Source organism: Protopterus annectens, chromosome 3.part1, assembly GCF_019279795.1.
Source record: "Protopterus annectens isolate FY-2018-M chromosome 3.part1, PAN1.0, whole genome shotgun sequence".
NCBI lineage: Eukaryota > Metazoa > Chordata > Ceratodontiformes > Protopteridae > Protopterus > Protopterus annectens.
In genome coordinates this window covers 60,990,603-61,014,127 of record NC_056732.1, presented here as the reverse complement: position 1 = coordinate 61,014,127, position 23,525 = coordinate 60,990,603, and the positions used below count along the sequence as shown (strand labels likewise).

The 23,525-nt window shown below is 38.2% G+C and overlaps 1 protein-coding gene across 2 annotated transcripts in view; it reads left to right on the top strand.

The window, feature by feature from the left end:
* The first annotated feature begins 1,048 nt into the window (after positions 1-1,048).
* The window catches only part of CCNE2 (cyclin E2), a 123,565-nt gene continuing 101,088 nt past the window's right edge, over positions 1,049-23,525 (top strand). The window contains exons 1-4 of one of the 2 annotated variants that reach the window (XM_044066570.1): positions 1,049-1,202; positions 1,875-1,914; positions 2,012-2,087; positions 2,173-2,232. In XM_044066570.1, coding sequence (XP_043922505.1) covers positions 1,901-1,914; positions 2,012-2,087; positions 2,173-2,232 — 150 coding nt within the window. In that variant the 5' untranslated portion in view covers positions 1,049-1,202; positions 1,875-1,900. Of the gene's footprint in view, positions 1,429-1,874; positions 1,915-2,011; positions 2,088-2,172; positions 2,233-23,525 lie in introns of both variants that reach the window. The other variant, XM_044066571.1, reaches the window with a different exon arrangement.

The following is a 23,525-nucleotide window of genomic DNA, read 5'->3' as shown; positions in this document are numbered from 1 at the left end:
ACAGTTTTCTCCTTTTAGCTCAGGAGGCCTTCTGAGAACCTTGCAGTGCATCGTGGCATTGCCCAAACCTTTTAGAATACAGATGCAAGTTTCACATTATTCTGATGATGAGCTTGGTATAATTTTGTTCTATGGATCACATCATACAAAGAGACAACAGATTCCATTCTGGTCGACTGGCGGAAAACAGCCTTTTTTGTAATTACTCCAATCTGCAAGGTGATAGCACGTTTTGAGTACAATAAAGAGTAACCCATTTACTCTAGTAACAAATAAATAAGCTTACAGACAGAGCAGAGTTTATTTGCGCACTTGGACCTCAGTGCTTGTGTTTACATCTGAACACTACCCACGTTGTCGCACGGAACTTTACTTTCTATTGGTCGGTGACTGTCACTGTCTCCGCCCCCGAGGCAGGCAACAATTCACGTAATGACTGACTACGGATAAGCGCGGAATTTCAAAAAATGTTCATGTCGCTTCATTCATCTAAAGTAACGATATTGTATTTAAGCAGAGTACTATGATCACATAAAACAACCTACCCAGTAAATATGAATATACAAGTAATGAATTCCATTTACGGTCAAAAAAGATGATATTTTTATACGAGTGTAGCTGCTATGACGGTCACAACCAGCTTACGTTTCTTAACTCCGTAATAATTATTTAGCGTTTAGTGTCAATAACTACTTCAGGCAGCAGTCCACAAGAATTGTAAATGCGTATAAATGCGAAACGTTAAAACGAGGACTGTAGAGATAAACTGTAGCATTCCCCAGCATATATTCACCAGACAAAAAACACCGCTGGTGAGTATAGTGGAACTTTTTAACAGAAAGTATAAACGTAGCATAGTAAAGACTAATTACAAATGTTATCAGGTAGTCCCCGTTAAATCTCCCGCCCTGAATATTTAACAGTAACTACAGTGAATCCCGCGCCGGTTTAACAAACTCCGAAATACCAAACAGTTGGGCATGCGCAGTGTGTCCCGCCTTCCCCATAAAAAGGGTTGGCGCCGGCGCCAGCTGACCAACTGCTGCTGGTGAGTGTCTGCAGTTAAGATCATGTTAATGAAAGCATGAATGAATGGATCCGAAAATCGTGTCTGAAATTATGCCAGCTGAATTAATATATCTACTAAAAGAGTCATTTAAGGACTTTCCAAGACGAAGCTGGGGATCTAAATATTCTTGAATGTATGAATCTGTACAATGTACATAATACGAGTTCAATATCCATGTTATTTGAATGATCAAAAACAGGGCTTGAGCTGGTTGTATTTCCATTGAATGGATTTTATACTGTACGTTACTGGAGTGGACTTTGTTATTTGAGAGAGACATGAGTTTGTGCTGTGCAACGAGATAGCTTATTCATTGCAAAGGACTCACACCTTGGATTTTAAATGACTTCCTATTAGAAGTAATGCGTGCCTTATATTTAATAATATGTTACAGCTGGATAATCATGTAGTTAAAGTGGCATTACGTACAAAATTATTGGGCATTTTAAAAAGTCTTGGAGGGAAGGCAGATCTGGATGTGACAAGCCAAAATGCTTTCTTTGCCCGCTTTAAATAAACAGGCGCGGAAGAGTAGTGCTTAAATAAATTATAACTCTGACATCCTGCTGAATGCTCATATAGCTTTATATATATTTTTAAAAATAATTTATAAACATTTTGTACTGTTGATGCATGGGGGGGTTGGGATTGGTGAATATGCAGCACCAGTATTATATATGTTTTAATACTTATGCAGAGACAGGAAGTAGTGTGAAAGGAGATGTGCAGCATATTTTGTGTAGATCGTATAAAATGTGCATATTTCCAATGATTTATTTTTGTTTTACTCTTGGAAACTCTTCAGTTTAGAAAGAACTACCATCTGAGAAAATGTCAAGACGCAGGTAATGGTTATGTTGGGAAAAAAAATATATGTATATACTTACAAAATTGGAACCTGGAATAGTAGATCTTATGTATTTTTATTTTGTTAAATTGCAGTGGCCGCCTCCAAGCAAAAAATGCAAAAACAGAAGCTCAGGATGATATGGCGATAACCAGGAAAAGGAAATCAGATGTAAGGGTGACAGCATCTGTTTTGTTTTTAGTACGTGTAAAATACACAATGTCTTTTCATTAAGCTGCTGTGTGATCTATTTCAGGAGTGCACTGCAACTGACGAGCAGCAGCCCACTAAAAGAACGCAGCATTTTGAGATCCAGGTATGTGCTCGATCTTTAAATACAGGTTTGCATATGTGTGTCTTAAAAGTGTACAGTTGATAAAGCAAACTATTTGATGTAATACGAGGATAAATGTAACACAATTGACATACATCTAGACGGTATTATTTGCAGTGGCTCGTAAGCACGGATGTAACATTTCCTAATAAATGTTGGCTGGGTGGGGGTATGTGTCCTTAGCTGGACTGAGTATGTGTCACTTGCATGTAGCTGATCATTGCTGCTTGCAGTGTCCCTGTCAGAGTTTGCGCCCTGAACTAACAGCTGCTGCCACTGCAGCAGCCGGTTCCTGGTTCATCTGGTCCCGCCCTTCTCCCTGCGCGCGCCCGCCTAATTCGCTTCGTATTTTTTGTTTTCTTCTGACAGTGTGATCAAGTGTTTCTGTGACTTTTTCCTCCAGCGCAGAAAAAGTATTACCATCGGATGTTTGTTACGAAAAAATCCCAAGCTGGTGTACGAGCGGTGGCTGTGTAGTCACAACATCAACGATTTTACCAGTACATTATATTTTACTCGGGGGAAACAGTGTCTTGGCAATTCGTAGTCAAGTTCTCTTCTGTGTCACTGTTGGTGTTTGCTTTCGTTTGGTATTCCGAGTGGCTAGTCGTGTCCGTGTGTGCCCTGAATTTTGTCCGACGTTCTTGGCCTCACGGGAAAATGTTCACAACAGAAAAGCGCCCTGCGATTTTTTTTCTCCCTCGCAAAATGTTTATTTTAAATTTCCATCTGCGGGGGGGGGGGGGTCAAGAGTAGTAAACAACTGCTGACTTTCGACAACTCTTCACAACACTGTAACAACTGATTTTGTACCCTTTCCCTATGTAAACATCCCAATTATCAGTAACCACCCGCTTTGGACGAGAAACTTCACTATGTTATGGAAAACAGAAATATTCGTTACTTTAAATTCTATATACATAAAATGTGGAAGTCGTGTATGTTTTATAAAAATATAAATGTTATTAAATACCACATTTCATTTAGTCAAACACAGGCCAGCTAGTGAACATTATTAGGCACATCTTTAGCATCACACTCCAGCCCTCTTGACGGTCACCCTAATGTGCTGTGCTGAAGGGGATATTAAAATACTCTTTGCAAGGAATATGTGCTATAGATTACCAAAAAGTTACAACAGAAGAGCCTATAGAATCTTTTTTTTTTTCTAAAGTGTGATGGGTATTCACATTTCTAATTAAGGCCATATCATTTTACAGAGTTGATGCATTGCCTGCAGAAAAAAAAACTAATCTATGATAACTTACAAGTACAGTACAGTAATTTATACAGATCATGATCATGCATGGAAAGCTGCATCAGACTCAGTGCAGTGTGAATGCATCTCACATACAATGGGTATATCTCATGTTCCATACTGGAAACGATAATAGAATATTAGCATTAATAGTGCACTGTATTTTGTTGCCTTTAAAACAAAGGGGTTGGGGTTGGCATAATGGTGGTTAGCTTCCAAGGCCGTGGGTTTGATTCTCGCATTTGATCACTGCCTGGTTGGATATGTACTGTCTAGTATGTACATTAGCCTTCCTATTAAAACAGCAGGATTATTTTGAAAATAAGTGCAATAAGATGTATCCTTTTGATCCTTTTTTGTGCTTAAGCTACACAGTGTTTTTTGAGACTGAAATTATCAGGCACACTTACATTATAATAATCCATTTGCTAATTGGAGTCTCTTCAGGTGCAACCTGGGAATAATGTCCAGTTAAGTGACTTGGTCAAGCTCGCATAGCAGACAAATGAGGGCTAAGGGAATCGAACCCTGTACGACGAGAACTAAAGCTCATAATCTCTGCATCAAATGTAAGGTTATGTAAAGTATTTACATGTATGATGGAGAAGGGAGTCTTGCAGCTCAAATTCTTGGTGATATTTTACAATGGGACTCTCTAGAATGTGCAGTACCAAGTGTCGCCCCATTTGATGTTGGCCAACATTTTAATTATAATGCTATATTTCCTATTTTTTCAAGAAATAAATGCCTATGTGAAATTAAGTTGCTCTTAATGTTTATGGAGCTGCATGTGTGTAGCTGTTTTTCATTGACCTTGTCAGTAGTGCCCGACGTTAGACCTTCAGGTTTTGTACTTTGTTACTTGAACCCTTACAAAGTACAAATTGAGAATCAAATAGTGTATGCATTCAAAAGATGGTTTAATAAATACCTGTCAGCCTTCAATCATCAGCTGTTGGGCAGTCCATATCTGTTTGGTTTCTTCAATATTTTATATCTCTAGAGACTTTAGGACTCGTCACTATGAACATTTAACTCATTTTGGAACACTTCTTGCTACACTGTCTTTCTTGGGAACTTAACTTGCTGTTAAGGTATGACCAGTGACATTATGCGTGTGTGTGTGTGTGTGCTATTATTTCCATATTGGCAGCATTAATTTTTCTGTCATATTTTCCGGCACTACTTCTACTTTATTGCTAAAGCGTATGGATAATCAGTACACAGTTGTAGAATGCAATTTGCTTTTCAACCTTCTGCCTATTAACAATTGAGCTATTTGGGAGACTTTAGTCCCTATAGTGGAATATTCCAAAGTTATAGTAAAATAAATCTTCATGGCTTTTGGTACTCTTTCTTAAAATTTCTGTCTGGGTAGTTCTTTCCTGATCATTAGATTTCAGTTAATGTGGATTGGACATTCCTACTTGTGTACACATTTGAATTCTTGACCTTGTACTGTTAATACACTAATCATACTTTGACTTTTATGTCTGTCAGGCTTATTGCTTCAGGGGATGTAGAATAACACGAGGTACCTGCCCTCTTTGAAATTAAACATTAGTGTGTAATTGAACTCGTGTTTGAGAATGCTGTCCAGTACTAGGATGACTATTGAGTGTGTTGGATAATCTCTGTTCTGGATTGCTGTTGCATGAATTGCAAATGGCACAGCTCTGAACCACTTGTTCCGGTTTAGTCACTATTCTTAGCCAGTGTATTCTATTACATCTCGTGCTAATTCTTTGAATATTTTGTTTGGCAGTTGGCTTAGAGGATTAAGGAGATGTTAAGCCGTTTCCTGTGGCCTAGTGGTAACAAGGGTTGATTCCGTTAATCTCCCTTGTCTGTGTGACTGAGCAAGTCACTTGACCAGATACTGCTCCTGGGTTGAGTCTGAAAAATGTCCATGGAGATCGGTGCTCTACCCTGAAAAACAAATGAGTAAATTAAATTCTGAGCTTTGATTCGTGTATCGTCTAAAGCACTTGTTTTCTCATTTGACTGGGAGCTATTAATTTGCCAGCTTTGAATGTTAAGCCTTATAATGTCTTTCCTAACTGGTCAGACCAATCTCCCACTTTTTTATTAAGAGCACATGACTGTACACATTTAGAATTCTTACTTTTGTCACTGATAGCAGCAATAGTAACACAAGAATCTCAACTTTTAGCAGTGCGTTTCTTTGACCAGTACTCAACTTATCAGCAATGTGTTGTTTCTCTGATTGGTCTGCATTTTACCTTTAGTGTGTATTCTGTACGTTAAGTAACATCCAGTGCGGTCTCTGAATTGCTTTGTACACAGACTTTTTGACTGTTTTGCAAGGGTTTCTGGTAACTTTATCTTGCATAAATTAGTAGAATTTCTCGTATCCATATTTCTAGTAGGTCTTTTTTAATTGAGTACTTGTGCATTTGTAAATGCCCTTGATCCATAGGTCTCCTATTCCATTCTGGCAGATGGCACCAGAAATTTAAGGATATGAACTGCTTCCTGTAGTAGAGTTTAATTCTTTTAGCTTCAATGTCCCTACTGTGTGACTGAGAGAATGTTGTGACAAGAAAGTACTGTGGGGCAATTAAGAAACTAGGAGAGCCCCTGAATGGCAGCCTGGAATTCTTGCCTAGTAACTACCAATTTAACTGACTGGCTTCAAAACATACGTATTTCTTATGTTGGAGAATCTGTATCTAGTTTCAAATATATCAAAACTCTTGGTTTTTAACCTCAAGGCCCAGAATGTATCTTTCTCAAATAGCTTTTTAAAAGGTACTTATATAGGACACGAAGTGCAACCTTTAGAGGAGACTGTCTTAATTTGTGTTGTAGCTGTTCATTGGATGTTATCAACCTTTTTGAGTTTGTGCCTGACCCCACACAGTCATCAGTTGCGTTTACAATGATTTCTAAGCCTTTGCTGGCTAGTGCAGTGGCTCTTTGGAATACCTCTAATGCTGATAAAATGCAGAACTGTAAGGAATCCATGTTTTCTTAGTGACATGAAATGTAAACAATTTGGATCTTCGAGCGTTATCTGTTGGACTTCCTGGTTTGCACTTAGTACTACAAAAAACTCCTCATTTGACTTCAGTGAAACTAGTTTAACTGTAAGTAATAAGTAATGCTCTGTTTTAACTACTTCATATTTTTTAAACACCTTTATTGAATTATCACTTGCAATATAGACAAACCTAACATTTATATAAAATTAATCAAACTATATTAACAGTTCATATTTACAAACATAATTTACATATGTTGTAATATAGCCTAAAATCTGAGCAACATTACATAAATTATTTCCTGCCATCTCTTACACTTTCCTCTTCCAAAACCTTTTTTCTGCATGTATTGTTCTTACAATTGTTCTATGTAATTTACTTCTACACTTTTCTAAAGATCCCGCATCCTGTTCTTTAATCTCTTACAATTTTCACTACTTAAAGCATGGTTGATTTGGACTTTGATTTCCATTTTCTAGTAATTACTTTTTTGGGGCCACCAAAATTAAATTTAACAAGGCCTTAGTGTGATTAGGCAATTCAGATCATTATTCCAGCTAAAAAATAATTTCCTTAGTTAAACATTTGCTCACCTGTTATTCCTGACAGAGTATACTGTAGGGATTTTTTAAGTCTGCCAACTCCATTACACTCCCAAAACATTTCTTCCAAATCGCACTTCGAACATTAACCATCTACCTGAGGAAAAAGTGCTTGGAAGTATTTCTGCAAACACTTTCGAGCAAAAACTCTTCTAGACGTTGAATACTTGGGAGCCATATATATGTCCCGTAGTATCTTTGTGAATTGCATTTCTTATTTCTCTTCCCAATACATCTGCTGGGTGATTCCTGTAGTTATTATGCAGTGTTTTATATGCCCTAATAATTATCTGTTTTGTTAATGGCAGTTTCTTTTCTAGATTCAGTTAAAAGCTCAACCAGTGCAGGTCTTTCATTTAGGATTCTTAGATCCCTTTCTTTTTGTCTGTACTTTGATATCAATCTCTGATACGGGAAGCACTCACTAGCCTATAGTCTAAATGTCTTATTGCCCTCTTCCCATTCTATTCCCTTCCTTCTGTAATTATGTTAGGTACCTTGACACCTTTGCCACCTTCCTCCAGTAAATTCCAGCCACCCTCTTGTCTATTCTCTGTACACCTATCAGCGAAATGGCTTAGTTCTTGGTATTTTTTTGCCATGTTATTATATTCTGCATTATTGTTTTCTCCTTAAATGTCTCTGTCCGAGATCCCATGCTTTCCTCTTCCCTTTCCAGTTTGAATTATAGCTTTCTGCTTGTGGTATGTACAAGAGCCATTAACGATGTAGCTCTAAAATGTAGTTTCAAATCTTTTAATCCTAAATCTCCTTGTCCTGTTGGGAGGAACAACTTATCCCAGTTGACTCTTCCCCTCCCAAATAAAATTCAGCTGTTTAATTACTGTCCAAAACTTCTCTGGTGGATAAAAATATGTCTGTTCCTGTGTGTAAAACTAACTGACTACACTCACTTTTACTGCAGGTAGCTTGCTATCCGTGTCCATAGGCAACAGCTTTCAGTTACTCAGTTTTTGTATTGTCTTGTGTTTAGTATCCCGGGAAAAAAAAAACATGGAACTGTGTAAGAATTTTCCACAATACTGATTTCCTATTCTGATTCCATTAAGTACAAAATAATTGCACACCATACCAATTATATCCTTGAATTTCTTTGCCAGTGGTTCTGTATATAACACAAAAAAGTTATACTCTGGAACAAACTACCATTCATGTCAAGCAAAGCTCCTCATTTGCCTTCTTTAAGAAAAATCGTGACGACTGGATAGGAAATGGAAAATTCACCCCGAGCATCACTTCTGTAGCACTGCTTGACAGGGGCACAGGAAAATCAATTTCTTGTGTGGCAAAAGTCTGGGAACCTTTTTGGCTAGGCTTATATAGGCCCCAGGGCCAGCCTAGTACCTACCATATATAAATAAAGGTGAAGGAGGACATTCCTGCCTGGTTCCTCTGTTCAAATACAACTTCTAGGAGAGGAATCCTCCCACTTTGATTTTTGCCTCCAATCCTTCATCTATTCTATAATTATCAGGAAATGCAAATGCTTACATTGCCCTACCCATAAAATCCCAGCTTATTTTGTCAAATGCTTTCTGTGCATCAAGACCCACCAGTAATGGTGGTGTTTTCTTAACGTTTGGTTTCCCTGTGGATCGTCATTGTTTTATTAATGTCAGATTCTTGTCTGTCCTCCACAAAACCACATTGGTCATAACTATCAATTTTGGCATCACCTTTGTCATTCTTTTAACCATTACAGACATAAATGCTTTAAAATTGAAATGGGCCTATGTGAAGCTGGATCAGATGGGTCTTTATCGTCATTGGGTATTATAGCCACTAGAGCTTTTTTCCAGGCTGTTGGTGTCTCCCCTCATTTTATAATACTGTTAAATCTTTCAGATCTTTTATCCCTTTTTTCTCCTAACTTTCAAACGTCTGCTGGATTATCTATTTTTGGAGACTTTTCTGTAGATTGGTGTAATCCCCTTTTTATCTTCTCTCCTCCTACCTTAACTCAACCTCGTCTACCTTTTAAGGTCCTACCAAATATTTTCATCAATTTCTTCAGAAAGCTACCCTGTTGTGTTATATTTCACTCCTAGACCCCCCGATATTTCCTCATTGTTGCAAATCAAATTCCAGACCCACCCATAAGTAATATTCCCCGCTGAAAGCAGATTATTTCTCATAATTTTTCTTTTAAGCTCCATAATAGCAGTTATAGGTCATCCCTTGCCAGTAGCCCCTTACTATTCCATATCTGCCATTATTTTTTTTCCTCTTCTCTCTCTCGAGCTCCTTTTAGTAATTCATATAAGTACTCCTTTTTTTTCCCCCCGTTTTCTGTAGAATATCCATCCTGAAATCCTTTCTTTAATTCACATGCTCATTTCTTTTCATATGTGCCTACTGTGGCATTGCTATTTGAGCTATGCATTTCTTAATATAGCTATTTTTTTCCTTTTTCTGTGCCTGTGAGACTTCACATTCCAAGATAATATGGAAAGAGTCGCCATTATGATGCCATGTCATTATTCCCACCTATTGTATAGGACAGCTTTTTTAACTGTCTAATTCCAGTTTTTGTGATAAATTCATCCATTAATGTTTGGCAGGTTAATCCTTGTACAGTTTTTCCTTATCAGCAATATTGGAACCTGTGTCACATTTTGCAAGACATTTTGTTTTAATAAAAACCCTTAAACACACACCCCCATAACTTTTTAACTTCATACGAACGCACACAACTATGTAGATCTTCAAAAAAAATTGAACTCTCTCTTAATAGGAACCTTTTGTGCTAAATAGACAGCTGCCAATACAGGCCCTAGTTAACCTGAAATGGAGTTATCCATGCTAAGAAGATTGTTGTTGCCTGTTCTTCTACTTACACTAACTGGTGTCTATTCTTTTTTATCTGTGTCTCCCCTCCCAGATGTGAAACCTGCTTGCATACTTTCAGAAATCATTAACTTTAGGCCTTGAAGAAACCAGTGTTCTGTTTTTTATTGTCCTGTTATCAACTTCCCTCCATGGAAAAATTAAGAGGAAGAAGGAAAGATGCAGTCGTCTTTCAGCCTGAACAAAAAGCTGAAACCTTTGTTGGTAAAGGAAAAGTTTTCATTATATTTTGTCTTAATCCAGGCATTCACTTATGTAGAACTGATATGCTTACTCTTAATTTGCATATCTGTGTACTTTTACACCCACATTAACAACCAGATATTATAGCTAGTTAACATATAAACATGCTTTTGTCTGACTTTTTTCTGTTTTTGCACTGTAATGCCTACATTTCTTAATATCAAAAATAAGAGAGAAGAGGAAAGAAATACATCTGTTTACTTTAATAGCTCGTGACATACAAGAACAATTAATAATATTGTACTATAAAATGCCCAATTTATATTGTCAAAAGCTAGATATACTGTAAGAAATTGTTTTACTTGGTTACCCTTTTTCTGCCTCCCTCAGTCCTTCCAAACATTAATGACATGAAGTGAAGCAAATGTGTTCCAATTCCTAACAAGTTTAACAAAATCGGCAATAGGTCACCTTTTTCACTTATTCTAATACAGCCATATTTCACAAATGTAATTGATGCTTTGCATTCTCGTGTTTATTAACTAATTTTCATGGTGCTGGTCTTCACGTTAAGTCTCCCATCTCTAGATTAGTTCATTTCATGGTGCTGCCGATTCTTCCAGTCAACTCTTGTGTTTTTCTTGTCTCAAGCATTTTCCTTAAGAACAGCGGAAAAGGTTTCATTTGCAAAGTCTGTCCGTGTGCTTTATTATCAGAAGAATGAGAAGCAGCACCCTCTCCTGTTTGCAGTCTAATTTTTTGTTGGGACAAACTTGTGCATTTCCTCCTTAGCCTGCTCTGCATAAAAAAATGGCAGCTGGATACATCAGCTTGAATTTCATATCTGCCTCTCGACACTCCTTGATTACTGGAATAACTGTTTCTTTTCTGCATAGTGTACGAGTAATCTTTTCCCCTGACCTCCCAAACCTTGTGTAACAGAGGCACATGGGATATATGCAAATGACCCTTATGAACATCGGGTGTTTCTGCTATATGGCAATTCTGAATGTCCATGACTTCATGTGCCTCTGTTACAGGAGGCTTGGGAGGTCACTCATTAGAAGCTGTAGCTTGGCTGGAGTTTTCAGTTAGTGTTTTTTTTTTTTTTTTGATTGTTTGCCGCAGTTTTATCAGGAACAACTGTTTCTGTTGGTAGTTTTTTTTAATCATTGACCAGTTTCATACTCGGCCAGCCTTTTCTTCATTCCAACCTTTTTTTTTTTTTTTTTTTTTTTTTTTTTTTTCCCAGTTTTATCAGCTCATCTGAGTGAGTATCTGTTTAAAGTTTCTTCCATTTTTTTCCAGCCTTTTGTTATTTGCGTTGATATACTACTTTTAAACAGGTCTGAGTATGTTTGGTTAATTTTCCTGTGTATTACTGGAAATCCTGTCTTGGCACCAAAACTGGAGACTGAACTGCTTTTTGCTGAACTGCATGATTCTTCCCAGTCAGTGTTTTCTCTTTACCATATGTCGTCGATTTTCCCTTTAGGCTGTATTAGTTTCTTCTTTGCAGGCATACAGGCAACATACCTGTTAGCCAGTAACTAAGTTTTACATAAGCTGACAATATCTGTGAATGCTGTTTATTTTCTGTTTTTACAGTGGCAGAGCTGAAGTTAAGCTGTTGATCAGCGTGCAACCTTCTTGGAAGCCTAATTGCTCATATTTTGTGAAGCAATAAAGATGCAAACATTTACTTTCTACCCAACAGCAATCTATTCACCCATTCTGTTTCTTGTCGAAACCGAAGTTTTCTATTCTGGATGCTGGTTTGCTGTTCTTACAGCTACTGATATCGCATCACTACTTCATACCTTTCAAGTGTACCTCATTACGAGGAACGTACCTCATTTGGTGTCCTACAAAGTTCATGTTCCACAAAGTTCCACATTGAAAGACTGTCGCGCATTCAGTGTTAGGAATATTTTTAAGTGAAAACCATGGTAAATAGAAATTAATCATATTAATTCATTAAAAGATCTTCTTAAACCAGCATATTTTAACCATCATATGACCTTCCTAGTTGAAGTTGTTAGTAAGCCATTAGTATGTGTTCCACATTTTGCCCATTTGTTCCACATTATGAGGGCTAGTGTTCCTCATTTTGGAGATGGAAGGTTGAGAACTATGCAATATTTTGTTGCGATTTATTTTCCTGGCAAACTTTTTAATCCTGTACTTAAGCATAGTCAAAAAGGCTGTTGCATTGGCTTTGCATAGTAGTCTCTCTCTCTTTTTTTTTTTTTTTCTGGACATATCCATTAGTGAGTAACGATTACTAGTTTCTCAAAAGCCAAACGATGTTGTGATCTGAAACTATATCTTGTATGTATACAGTGTTTATCAGTGGGTTGGTAACTCTTTTCTGTATCTCTAAACCTTTTGTTTCAACAATGTGTTCAAGGAAAATATTCAAGTTTTAAATTCAAATGTTTGCTCATTTAATTCTCAGCATTACTTGCCAACAGTCTGACACTGTTGTCTCAGTGCCTTTGTTATGTAATGAATAATCTGGTGTTGTAAATCTTTGTTTATTCATTACAGATGGGGCCTCTGTTCCATCCTCGGAACCGATACAGCCGTTTCCCAGCTCGTGCAAGCCAAAAACTCTCAGTTAAGAACCTACCCACAATGCTCTTCTCCTAGTTACTCCAGATCTCATTTGCCGTGTTCCTAGTCAGACGTGTTAGCCATCTCTCTCAAAGCTAAGTAGACAATTGTTAATTTTGTCAGTTTTTCTTCAAAATTACTAAATTTGTAGTCAAGTTAGCCTTTTCTCACTATCGCCTATAACCAGGGTTGCCAGATTACCAGCCAGGTAGGGACGACAACAAAAAAAAAATAAAAGGTCTTTAATACGGAACAGAGTTCCACATTAAAGAATAGTAACTCTGCACTAAACATGGAGCTTCTAGTGTTTAATGCACTGCAGTTCCACATTCAACACAAGTAGCTCCGTGTTTAGCGATTTTTGATTGGCCCGTATACCGGCATACGGGCCAGTCAAAAATCGCTAAACACGAAGTTTCTCGTGTTGAATGCGGAACATTGCAGTTCCGCATTCAACAGAAGTAGCTCTGTGTTTAGCGATTTTTGATTAGCCCATATACCGGCATACGGGCCAATCAAAAATCGTTAAACACGGAGCTACTTCTGTTTAATGCGGAACAGAAGAAGCTCCATGTTTAGCAATTTTTGATTGGCATACAGGCCAATCAAAAAAAAAAAAACAAGGCTGGCTGGGATTTAAACCGGCAGGGCAGGACTTTGGATCAGGCTGCTGATCTCGGGACAGTCCCGCCCAAATAGGGACGTCTAGCAACCCTGCCTATAACCTAAGCCTATTTCTTACCCTTCTCTTTGGTAATTTAATTCTTTAAAATAACATCACTGGTATTTTTTCCCCCTTTTTTTTTTTTTTTCCCTGTAGGATAGCATTGTTACTTTACCATGTCAGACAAAGCTAAGTTGGGATTTTCCCTGTAGGATAGCATTGTTACTTTACCATGTCAGACAAAGCTAAGTTGGGATTTAAACAGTGTGACAAGTGTGGACGTAAGATGCCTAACTCTGATACACCTGTCCATTGTGTCTACTGTTTGGACGTGGATCATATTAAAGCTGACTGTGGCATTTGTGCTAGTTTTAGTAATCTGACGCTAGCAGAACGTAAGAATAAACTTTTATTTTAAAAGATTTACTCAAGATACCTTTCTTAGAGGCTCTATCTGGGTCGGAGGTCTCGCCCCCTCCTTAGACCAAAAAAAATCAGGAAAAACTGAGTCACTCTGTTCCTGCATCTCCGTCAGTTACAGAACCGAGTTGACTCCATGCTTCACCGGCGCCCTTGGCGCATACATCTTCGGCACCCGGCTCTGTGTCCTCTCCCTCAGTGCCGACCATGGTATTCACTCCTATTTTGGTTCCAACCACGGCGCCACTGACTTCGGTGTCGTCCTTGGTTCCCACAATGACACTACATGCCTCTGCACCATCCCCGACCACAGTGTCGACCGTTTCTTCAGCTCCATCGGTTCTAAAACTCAAATACCTGCCAAGGGCAAGATATTCTCTAACTTATGACCCATTTTTGGGGCAGAGGTTTAGCCCCTTTCTAGAAAGACCTGATTCCCTTTCAGCAGCCACCTTTAGATCCACTAGGAGTTTTTCTGAATTAGACCTAGTGCGGGTTATGGACCAGCTTCTGGCAGCTAGGGGATTGCCCATTCCAGCTAGACCTTCTGTTCCTCCTGGCTCAGAATCTTTTACCATATCTTCCCGGGTTTATCCTCCTCCAGTATCCACCCTGATCTCTGTACCGATGTCCGCTTCGGTATATACTGTCTTGGCTCCGACCGCAGTGTTTCCCCTGTTGGCACTGACCACCCTTGCTACATCGGCTCCGATGAAGCTGATGCTTTCTTGGAGCAGTGCTTGGACCGTCCGTACCTTGGTACCTAGTCCGGCACCTATTTTCTCGCTGGCACCGTCTGTCCACGGTTCCAATGGCTTTCAGTTCTTTCAGAACCCCGCAACTGGAGGTGGGCTCTTCGGGGTGGGGTGTGACCCCAGTTCCGTGGTAGCTCCTTCCGGTTTTGGGCTCCCATCCCTCCTTGAGTGGGCCTGCTGTACAGGTGATGGAAATTCCGAAAGCTCACCGCGAACACCAATGACATCAGTATCAGAAAATTCCCCTAGCATGCACCTCTCCCAACCCTCTGTCGGGTCCCCGGGCACAGGAGTCACAAGAACCCCCTTTGAAGGGAACCCCTTCTCCTGAGTCATCCTCAGAAGATCCCAATTCCCCAGAGGAATCTATCACAGAAGATACTGATTGTGATGAGGGGGAAGGGTCCCCACGTTCTCCCCCAGGCGATATTTAATTCGGAGACCTTCTTGAACTCCTCAGACAGTGGGGGGAATGGAAGTCCTTTAACCTTTCCTCTGAGAAATCTGTGTTCCTGCAGGCTTCCGTGCCCTGCCATCTGCTTTCTGGGTGGACCCCACTGGCAGATGACCTTTTAAAACTATTGTGCGCGTGCCTGGAAATCCCCGGACAACATAGAACCTGTCCCCTGGAGGCCAGACAAAATTTTATCTGCACATGAAGACCAGCCCCACTGGTCCAAGCAGTTGACAGTTGATGGTCGTGGTGGTGGCCACTAAGAGGGAACTGGCAGAAGATAGTTCCACTGTTCACCCTCCAAACAGGGAGTCCCGGACCATGGACAAACTAGGGAAGTGGACCAATGCTTCAGCAATCTTCGCCATTCGGTCGCTGAACTGTCTGGCACACTTTACTCGCCTCCAAAGAGACCTAATTTCCGAAATGTCTTCCTCTTTGGTGGGGGTACTGCCTGATGAGGTGCATGACACTTGTCGCCTCGCAGCTAGCTACCCTTGAATCCATCTCGAACTCCACGATGTGTTTATCTCACACCACCGAGGGGGCAGCTTGAGCTGCCACATCTGGTGGTGTCATGAGACGTAATGCTTGGATGCGGTTGTGTGACTTCGCAGACCCCTTTAAAACTTCCTTCGTCAATGCACCTGCCGACGAATCTCCACTTTTTGTACTGAAGGTACGAGACACACTTGCACGTAGTGAGAAAGACGGAAAAACCTTGTCTGCTGTGGGCATACGCTTTTCCAACACCTAGAGGTCCTACTCCAGGAACCATAAGGGTAGAAAGATGTGGTTCAAAAAATCCCAAGGATCCTTTCATGACATTCGTGAACAATCCCCCCGGGGCAGAGGGGGCAACTCATATGGAAGACGCCTCTTTTGTGGTAGAGGGGTTCTGCGTAACCAGGGCACCAGATATTCTCTGGCAGACCCTACCAGTTCTCCTGAGCAGCGGCCCGATTTGCTTTCCTCTGGAAGCAGTCGGGGGGGGGGTCGTTTTTCTCTGCATCTACCAACCTGGCATCTTACTACTACCGATGTTTGGGTACAGAGAATAATATCCAGAGGCTACCAAATACCATTCGATTTAACTCCCAGACCCTTCAAACGAATCCCCGATGTACCACCCAATCAGAATTAGCAGCCTTAGAAATAGAAAAGCTGCTAAGAAAAAGAGTCATCCAACCAGTCCCAACCGACCAGACAGGATCTGGGTTTATTACTCGAGGTTCTTTTTAGTGCCAAAAAAGACAGGGGACTGGAGACCAATCCTGGATCTCAGCCTACTGAACAAATTTTATCAAACCTCAAAAATTCCAGATGGTCACAGTACAGTCCATTCTTCCCTTCCTAGGGAGGGGCAATTGGATGTGCTCTATAGACCTCCATGATGCATACTACCACACAAAGATGAATCACCGCTCCCAGAGGTTTCTCCGCTTCCAGCTGGGAGCCAACCACTACCATTTCAGGGCACTGCCATTCGGTCTGTCAACAGCCCCCCCCCCCCCCCGAGTGTTCACCAAATGTACGGCAGTTGTGGTAGCTCCTCTTCAAGGATTCCAGGTGTTTCCCTATCTAGACGACTGGCTCCTTATCGCTCCAACCAGGAATCTCATAGTCCGTAGCCTCTCTTACACTCAAGGTCTCGCTCTCCGCTTGGGGATTGCAATCAACAAAGACAAATCTCAGATGTCCCCAATGAAGACACTGGAATTTAAAAATAATAAAATCCAACCATGTAAATAAGACGTAGAATTTATTTTACACCACCAAAAAAGACTAGGAGCTTTTGCTAAATTCATATAGCATCATCAGTCATTTTGGTATCAAATCCATACTGTTTAAAAAGAAGCAGCATCCAATCACTACTCACAAATAATTAATTACATCATTTCCTATCTATTTAAACATTTTAACCAACTGTTTTGTATATAAAATCATGTATATTGTAATGATTATGATGTTTTTTTAAAAAAAAAAGGCATATGTATGCCTTGAAAATTCACCATAAATCTATTTTATTGCATTTGCCCTTTTGCTTTAGCAATGGTTTAAGGGAAATGTCATTCAACCCTGGTGAATTTTGAGCATTTAAACGCATCTGCCATCTCATCTCTTTAACTTCTACTTCATTTTCTATATCCCCTCCCCTTCCATCTATAAAAACTCTTATCTATTATAAAGAAAATAAACTTTTTAAAATTGATACATTTTTTACTATGAATAAATAAAGCATTAAATTTATTTTCTTTTCTAATTGCTCTTTGATGTTCAGCTATTCTGTCTCTTAGCCTCCGGTTTGTTTTGCCAACATAAAATCCTTCGCACAATACACAGGTTGCCACATATACTAACTTTGATGTATTGCAATTGCATTTTCCTGGGCATGCAATGGTTGCTCCATAGGAGCTTATCGCCACATAGGGCCCATCATTTATATATCTGCAGGTTCCACATTTCGCCATTCTAGAAATATTTTTTATTCTATTTTCATTTGTCAAACTATTCTTTTATATTTTTCCTCCGTCTATATGATATCCTCGGTTTAACTCCTAATAGCCTTTGTTTCCCCATCAAGGCAGGTAACCCACTTTTCTGTCAATACTCTAACCAACCCAGGTGTCGCCAAATTATGACTTAAAACCATTACATCTGTTTTTCTTTCATCCGCGTTTAATATTTCATTTATATCAATTTTCTTCTTAAGAATAGGTAGAAAATTTGTGTTTCTTTTGTTTATAATTTCTTTCCTTACTTTCAGTAACAGGTTTAGTGGGTATCCCCTTTCTAGAAACATTCCTATACGTTTGAACAATTCTCTCCCAAATTCAGTATCATCCCTCACTATTTGTGAAGCCCTCACCATCTGTCCTTTTGCTATGCTCTTGAACTGGTGGTGGAGATGGCAACTAGTAAAATGTAATGGAGAATTGGAATAATTTTCTTTTCTATGTAGTTTACCATTTAGCACATTATTATTCTTACTCAAAGTAATGTCTAAATAATTAATTTCAGTCTCATGATAAGTAAATGTAAACTTTAGGAATGACGTTGTTGAGTTGAGGTAGTTGATGAATTCACTAATCTCATCAACTGTTCCTTTCCAAAGCACCAAAGATATCATCCAAAAATCTGTTATAAATCCTTATGTCCTTCATATATTTAGATTGAAATACAAAAAGGTTCTCCCACTCTAAGTACTAAATTTGCAATAATGGGAGCACATCTTGCTCCCATTGCTATTCCTGATTTTTGACGAAAAATCTTCCCTTCAAATCTTAAATTATTTTTAGTATCAAATCCATGAAATCCAACAACAGATTTATTTAGCTTTTATCTAATGTTTTACTTTTCAACAGACTCTCATGGAACATATTCATCCCTTCTTTATGGGGAATAACCGTAAATAAATTGATAACATCAGTTGTCAAAAATACACTTTGTTCACATTCCCCTATATTTCTCATTCTCTCCAAACAGTGCCAGGAATCTCGTAACACATGCTCTGCTTCCCCCAACACTCCTTTAGCATTATGGTCTACATAGGTGGCCAAAGATTCTGTTTTCGACCCTTTAGCTGCAACTATTGGTCTAAAAGGTGGATTTTTAATGTCTTTGTTAACCTTTGGTATACCAAAAATGACAGATAGTTTAGGGTGTTCTACCTTCAAAAAATTATAAAGGGTCTCATTGATGTTACCATCCATAAGTGCATCTATCAAATAACAGTAAATCTGTGCATAGGCTCTGTTTAACTCATTAATAAGAGACCCTCTTATAAATCATAGTATCGTTGACTATTTTGTACATCCTTGCTATATAGTCTATGGCATACATGACCACCGTCCCCCTCCCTTTTCTGGTTTCATATATCTAACTTTATTTTTCGAAATATCTTTTAAGTACTATTCTTTCTTGGACTGACAAATTCTCATCCTTTAAACTCTGTTTCAATATTTCTCTAAATTCGATCTCACATTTTATTTCAAATATCAATATATCTGCTTATAAGGGGGAACAAACATGCTTTTTTTCTCTGCAGTGCTTGGTTGCGATTGTTATATTAGCAAAATAACAATTTAAATTCAGTTGTCTCACATATAGCTTCAAACTTGTTAGTAGATCAGCAACATCTACCCTGTAGTTGGGAACAAAAGTATTTCCTTTACTTAATAATTCAAAATGTGCATCTTGTATTAGTGTGTCAGTATAATTATAAATTGTCTAATCTGCTTTTTTGTTAATTATCACTTCCATTTCAGAATTTACATTTTCACTCAAATCTATTATACTTTCACTCAAATCCATTTCACATTAATTTTGCCAAGGAAATACAGTATTTAATACAAGTTCATCGGTCTTTTCATTATTTAGTGAGGGATTTTCTTCCCCCCACCCCTTGTAGTACTGTCGCTGTGTTTGGTTGTTCCAATGACCACCTTTGTTTTTGTTTTTCAGTCTCTCCGATCTCCTCACATCTGGATTTTGTCCGGAAAAATACTGATTCTCTCTCTGTGAATGAATGGAATCTGGGTTTATCCCGTAGTCTTGGTTATCATCACACCAGTCACTATTTAATACATTATTAGTATCTCTTTTCCATGAACCAACTGGGTATGCGCAATTGTTCTTATATTCTCTAGAGTCTGTTTCTAGTTTTTTGCTTTTAGTTATTGAGTTCTTTTTTACAAAGTCCTCAACACTTCTCAATGATTTTTTGGTAACTATCTTTATGATGACTAAATAGCAAATCACTAGAAGTAGTTATTTAATTTTGATATTTCTTCCTGTAGCTGTTTAATTTTAACTTCATTATTTAGTGCAATGATATTCAGCATTGTTTTAACAAAATTGATGGCCCTGAAACGTGTTCCGAAGGGCCTTGGGCTTTGGAAACTTCCTATGGGCATGTTACCAGGTACGTCAGCATTTAAGAGAACTTGTAGCATTATATGACAAGACTGGGTTAGAAATGGTTAGAAATGATTCTAATTTCTTCTTGTCTTTTTGTATGATTTGAATATGATCTAGCAAGCTTCCATTTCCTCATCACTTTTAATAATTTCACTTGCTGTATGTACCATCTACAGCTTTTGTCAAGACTGTACTTTAACATACAGCATTTGGTAAGGTTGGCTCGGTTTCTCCCACATCTGACCATTGAGTAATTGCATCCCAAACTGTTCTTCCTTTTATTGAATTCTTCACCTCGGCAAACCGTCTTTGGCTCTGTTTAGCTCGATATTAAAAGCACATACATTCTCCCTGTGACTATGTGCACTTGTAAGCCTAGAACTTCATTTATCCTTTACAGTACTGCCTAATATTCTTTCCGGTATTATTTTGTCTAAGTTGTATCCCTTCTACAAATGTAGTGCTCTAGTTCTGACATGTAACGGATGTATTTTATTTATATTTGTTTGCCCTTTGGTTCAGTCAGACTTTCTCTGGTTACTAATGGCCTATTTCAGAGGAGGCCTGGGATGAAAATCTTCACAACAGATTCAAAAACATTTAAACTGTAATTGATGAGTAACTATGTACAAGGGGAGAAAAACCCTGCAACAGATCATATTACAGTGGGTTAGAGAGAAAGGCTGCAAACAGACACACACAAAGATATACAAGGGGAGAAAATCCCTACAAGTTGAAATACATTTAGGAGTCATAGTCGACAGCAACCTAAAGTTTGATCTGAATATTGACCACACCATCAAAACAGTAAATAAAAACTTGGCTCTCTACATAGAATCAAACCTTTCTTAACTCCCCTTGCCAGAACTGTCCTTGCTTGCACTCCTGTTCTATCCACACTTCTCTACGCCTTCCCCCTATTCATCAACCTGAATAAAACCTCCCTGAACAAGCTCACAACCTGTTATAATCACATTGCCAGATTTGCCACTGCCTCTGCCTACAGGACCCATCATTGCCTACAGGACCCATCATTGCCACAGTCTCAAACAACTAAGCTGGCTTGAATTACCTAACCTTCTAATAACCGACCAACTAATAATCACCAACAAGATTCTCTATCAGCCCAAACGGACACCCGATCTTAATACACTCATCACCCCCTACCATAACCTTAAAACTCTCCGATCCTTTAACAAAATGTTAGCCTACACCTTCAAAGCAAACAACTCAGCTGGGGAAGCTCTGTTTATGAACTCGGTAAGTCTGGAACTCTCTTCCTACAAAACTAACCTTACAACCCTCTCCAACCCAATTTAAAAAAATATCTTCCTTCACGTCACAATGGCTCTGTCCTTGCTCTACCCCTGACTAACTCCCCACACTTTATAACTGTGTCTCTAATTCTAACTATATTACTCTACTGCCATGTGATTAAGTGAAATCTAAGATGTATAAGACGTAACACAATTGTATACGCACCTCTTGATTCTTGACATAAGAACTCCAAAAATGACCTACAAATACATTGTACAACCTCAATTACTCTTGGGTTCATAGGTAGGTACTAGGCTATCGGCCCAAGGGCCTACGTAAGCCTAGCCAATAAGGTTCCCTGGCTTACGCCACCCAAGAAAGTTATTTTCCTGTGCCACTGTCGAGCAGAGACACAGAAGTGATCCCTGGGGTGTATTTCCTATTTCCCACCCACTCATCAAAATTTTTCTTGGAGTGCTAATGAAGAACTTTGCTTGACATAGATGGGTAGTCTGTTCCAGAGTATGGGAAGTCTCTGGGACAGGAATCTATCCCTCCAGCATGTCCTGTTTTATTGTGGTGACAAGGTTTAGGTCCCTAGATCGTGTAGCTCGGAGGGATTGGGATTTCTTTAGATGTAGCATGTCCAACCGCTCTGGGTTTGACATTGACTTATAATGGAATGGTTTCAGTATGTAATTATGTAAATATTATTCTGCTTTCATAATGTAATTATGAAGAATTTCTCTGGATTGTATTTCTCTATTGGATTTACCAGTGTATTATGCTGTCTGTCTTATTTCTACTGTATGAAAAAACGGGTACACCAATAAGTGCCGTCACTCCGTGTTGTAACAAATATCAGCTAGTGAGGACAAAACGTAAAAAACTTCAATTTATTGAAATGTTTAAAACTAAGAGCAGCAAGTGCTACAAATATACAAACGAAAGGGGAGTTGAGCGCTTTCACCCAGAATACCCGGGCTTTATCAGAACTGAAACATTGGTTCAAAGCAAGCAATTTAAAACTTTTTTGGCGCCAAAAACCTTACAGAATTTAAAGACACAGAAGTATTATTAACGATTACAATTGCTGGACAACTAAATATAGTTTATCACAATTTCAGATACTATGATACCCTGACATTACAGATGATAATGACATCAAGTAGACAAATGCTTAACTAAATAAATAAAATGTATGTAATAAATGATAAATATATGCAATAAATGAATACACTGTATTAAAATATAAAATATGTAAAATATGTGAATTACCCACTATCAATATAAAAGTATGCATATATATGCTGCTATAATGCAAAAATAAACGATGTCTCATATAGAGTTGAATGAATAATTAAATAAGTAAATATGTGATTCACATATATTTCAAAAATTTCATTGAAAAATGACATAATTGCATAAAAGTGAATAAAAATGCAAATCTCATTTATACGCTGAAAATAATCACTATACCTTATCATAATAAAATATGTATTAAATACGGATTAATATAATAAATTAGTGATATAATAAATTAATATATTTAATATATAAATGATAGTTAATTTACTAAAATAATAATGGTTTGATTGATATAAAATCGTTTAAACCAGGTGGTGTAGTGGCATCTAGATACATTTGCCACCAGATTTCTTTGTAACTGAGCAAACGTTTGAAATCCTCTCCTTTGGGATCAAATTTAATTACTTCTAATATGATAAATTTAAAATGGTGGTCATTCCCTTCCCTGTCTATATGTCTATAAAGTGCATTATTGTTATCCTTGGTTCGTGTACTATATACATGGTCGTAGATCCTTTTCTTTAGATTTCTTTCCGTTTTACCTACATAAAAGCTTGAACATAGTTGGCAAATACTTAAATAAATTACCATCTTACTATTGCAGTTTCCTGCCCTTCTTTTTACACAACTTTTGTGTCCGTTAGCCAAATAAATAATGTTCTCTTCGGACATATATTTACATTGATTACAGGTACCACATTTGGGATTCGTACCAATAATCAACTTTTTATTTTTCTTTCCGATAGTTCTACATTCCACTAGCTGTTTGATGTTAGTTCCCATTTTATATGTAAACTGTGGTTTAACTCCCAGTACTTTACATAGTTGGGAGTCTTTAGAAATAATATACCAAAAATGGTTTAAAATCTTTTTAATATAACTGTTAGCTAAATTAAACTGTAAAATGTAAGACCTATGAAAGGAATCAAGACTGTTGTCTAACCCATTGTTGTCACCATCACAAG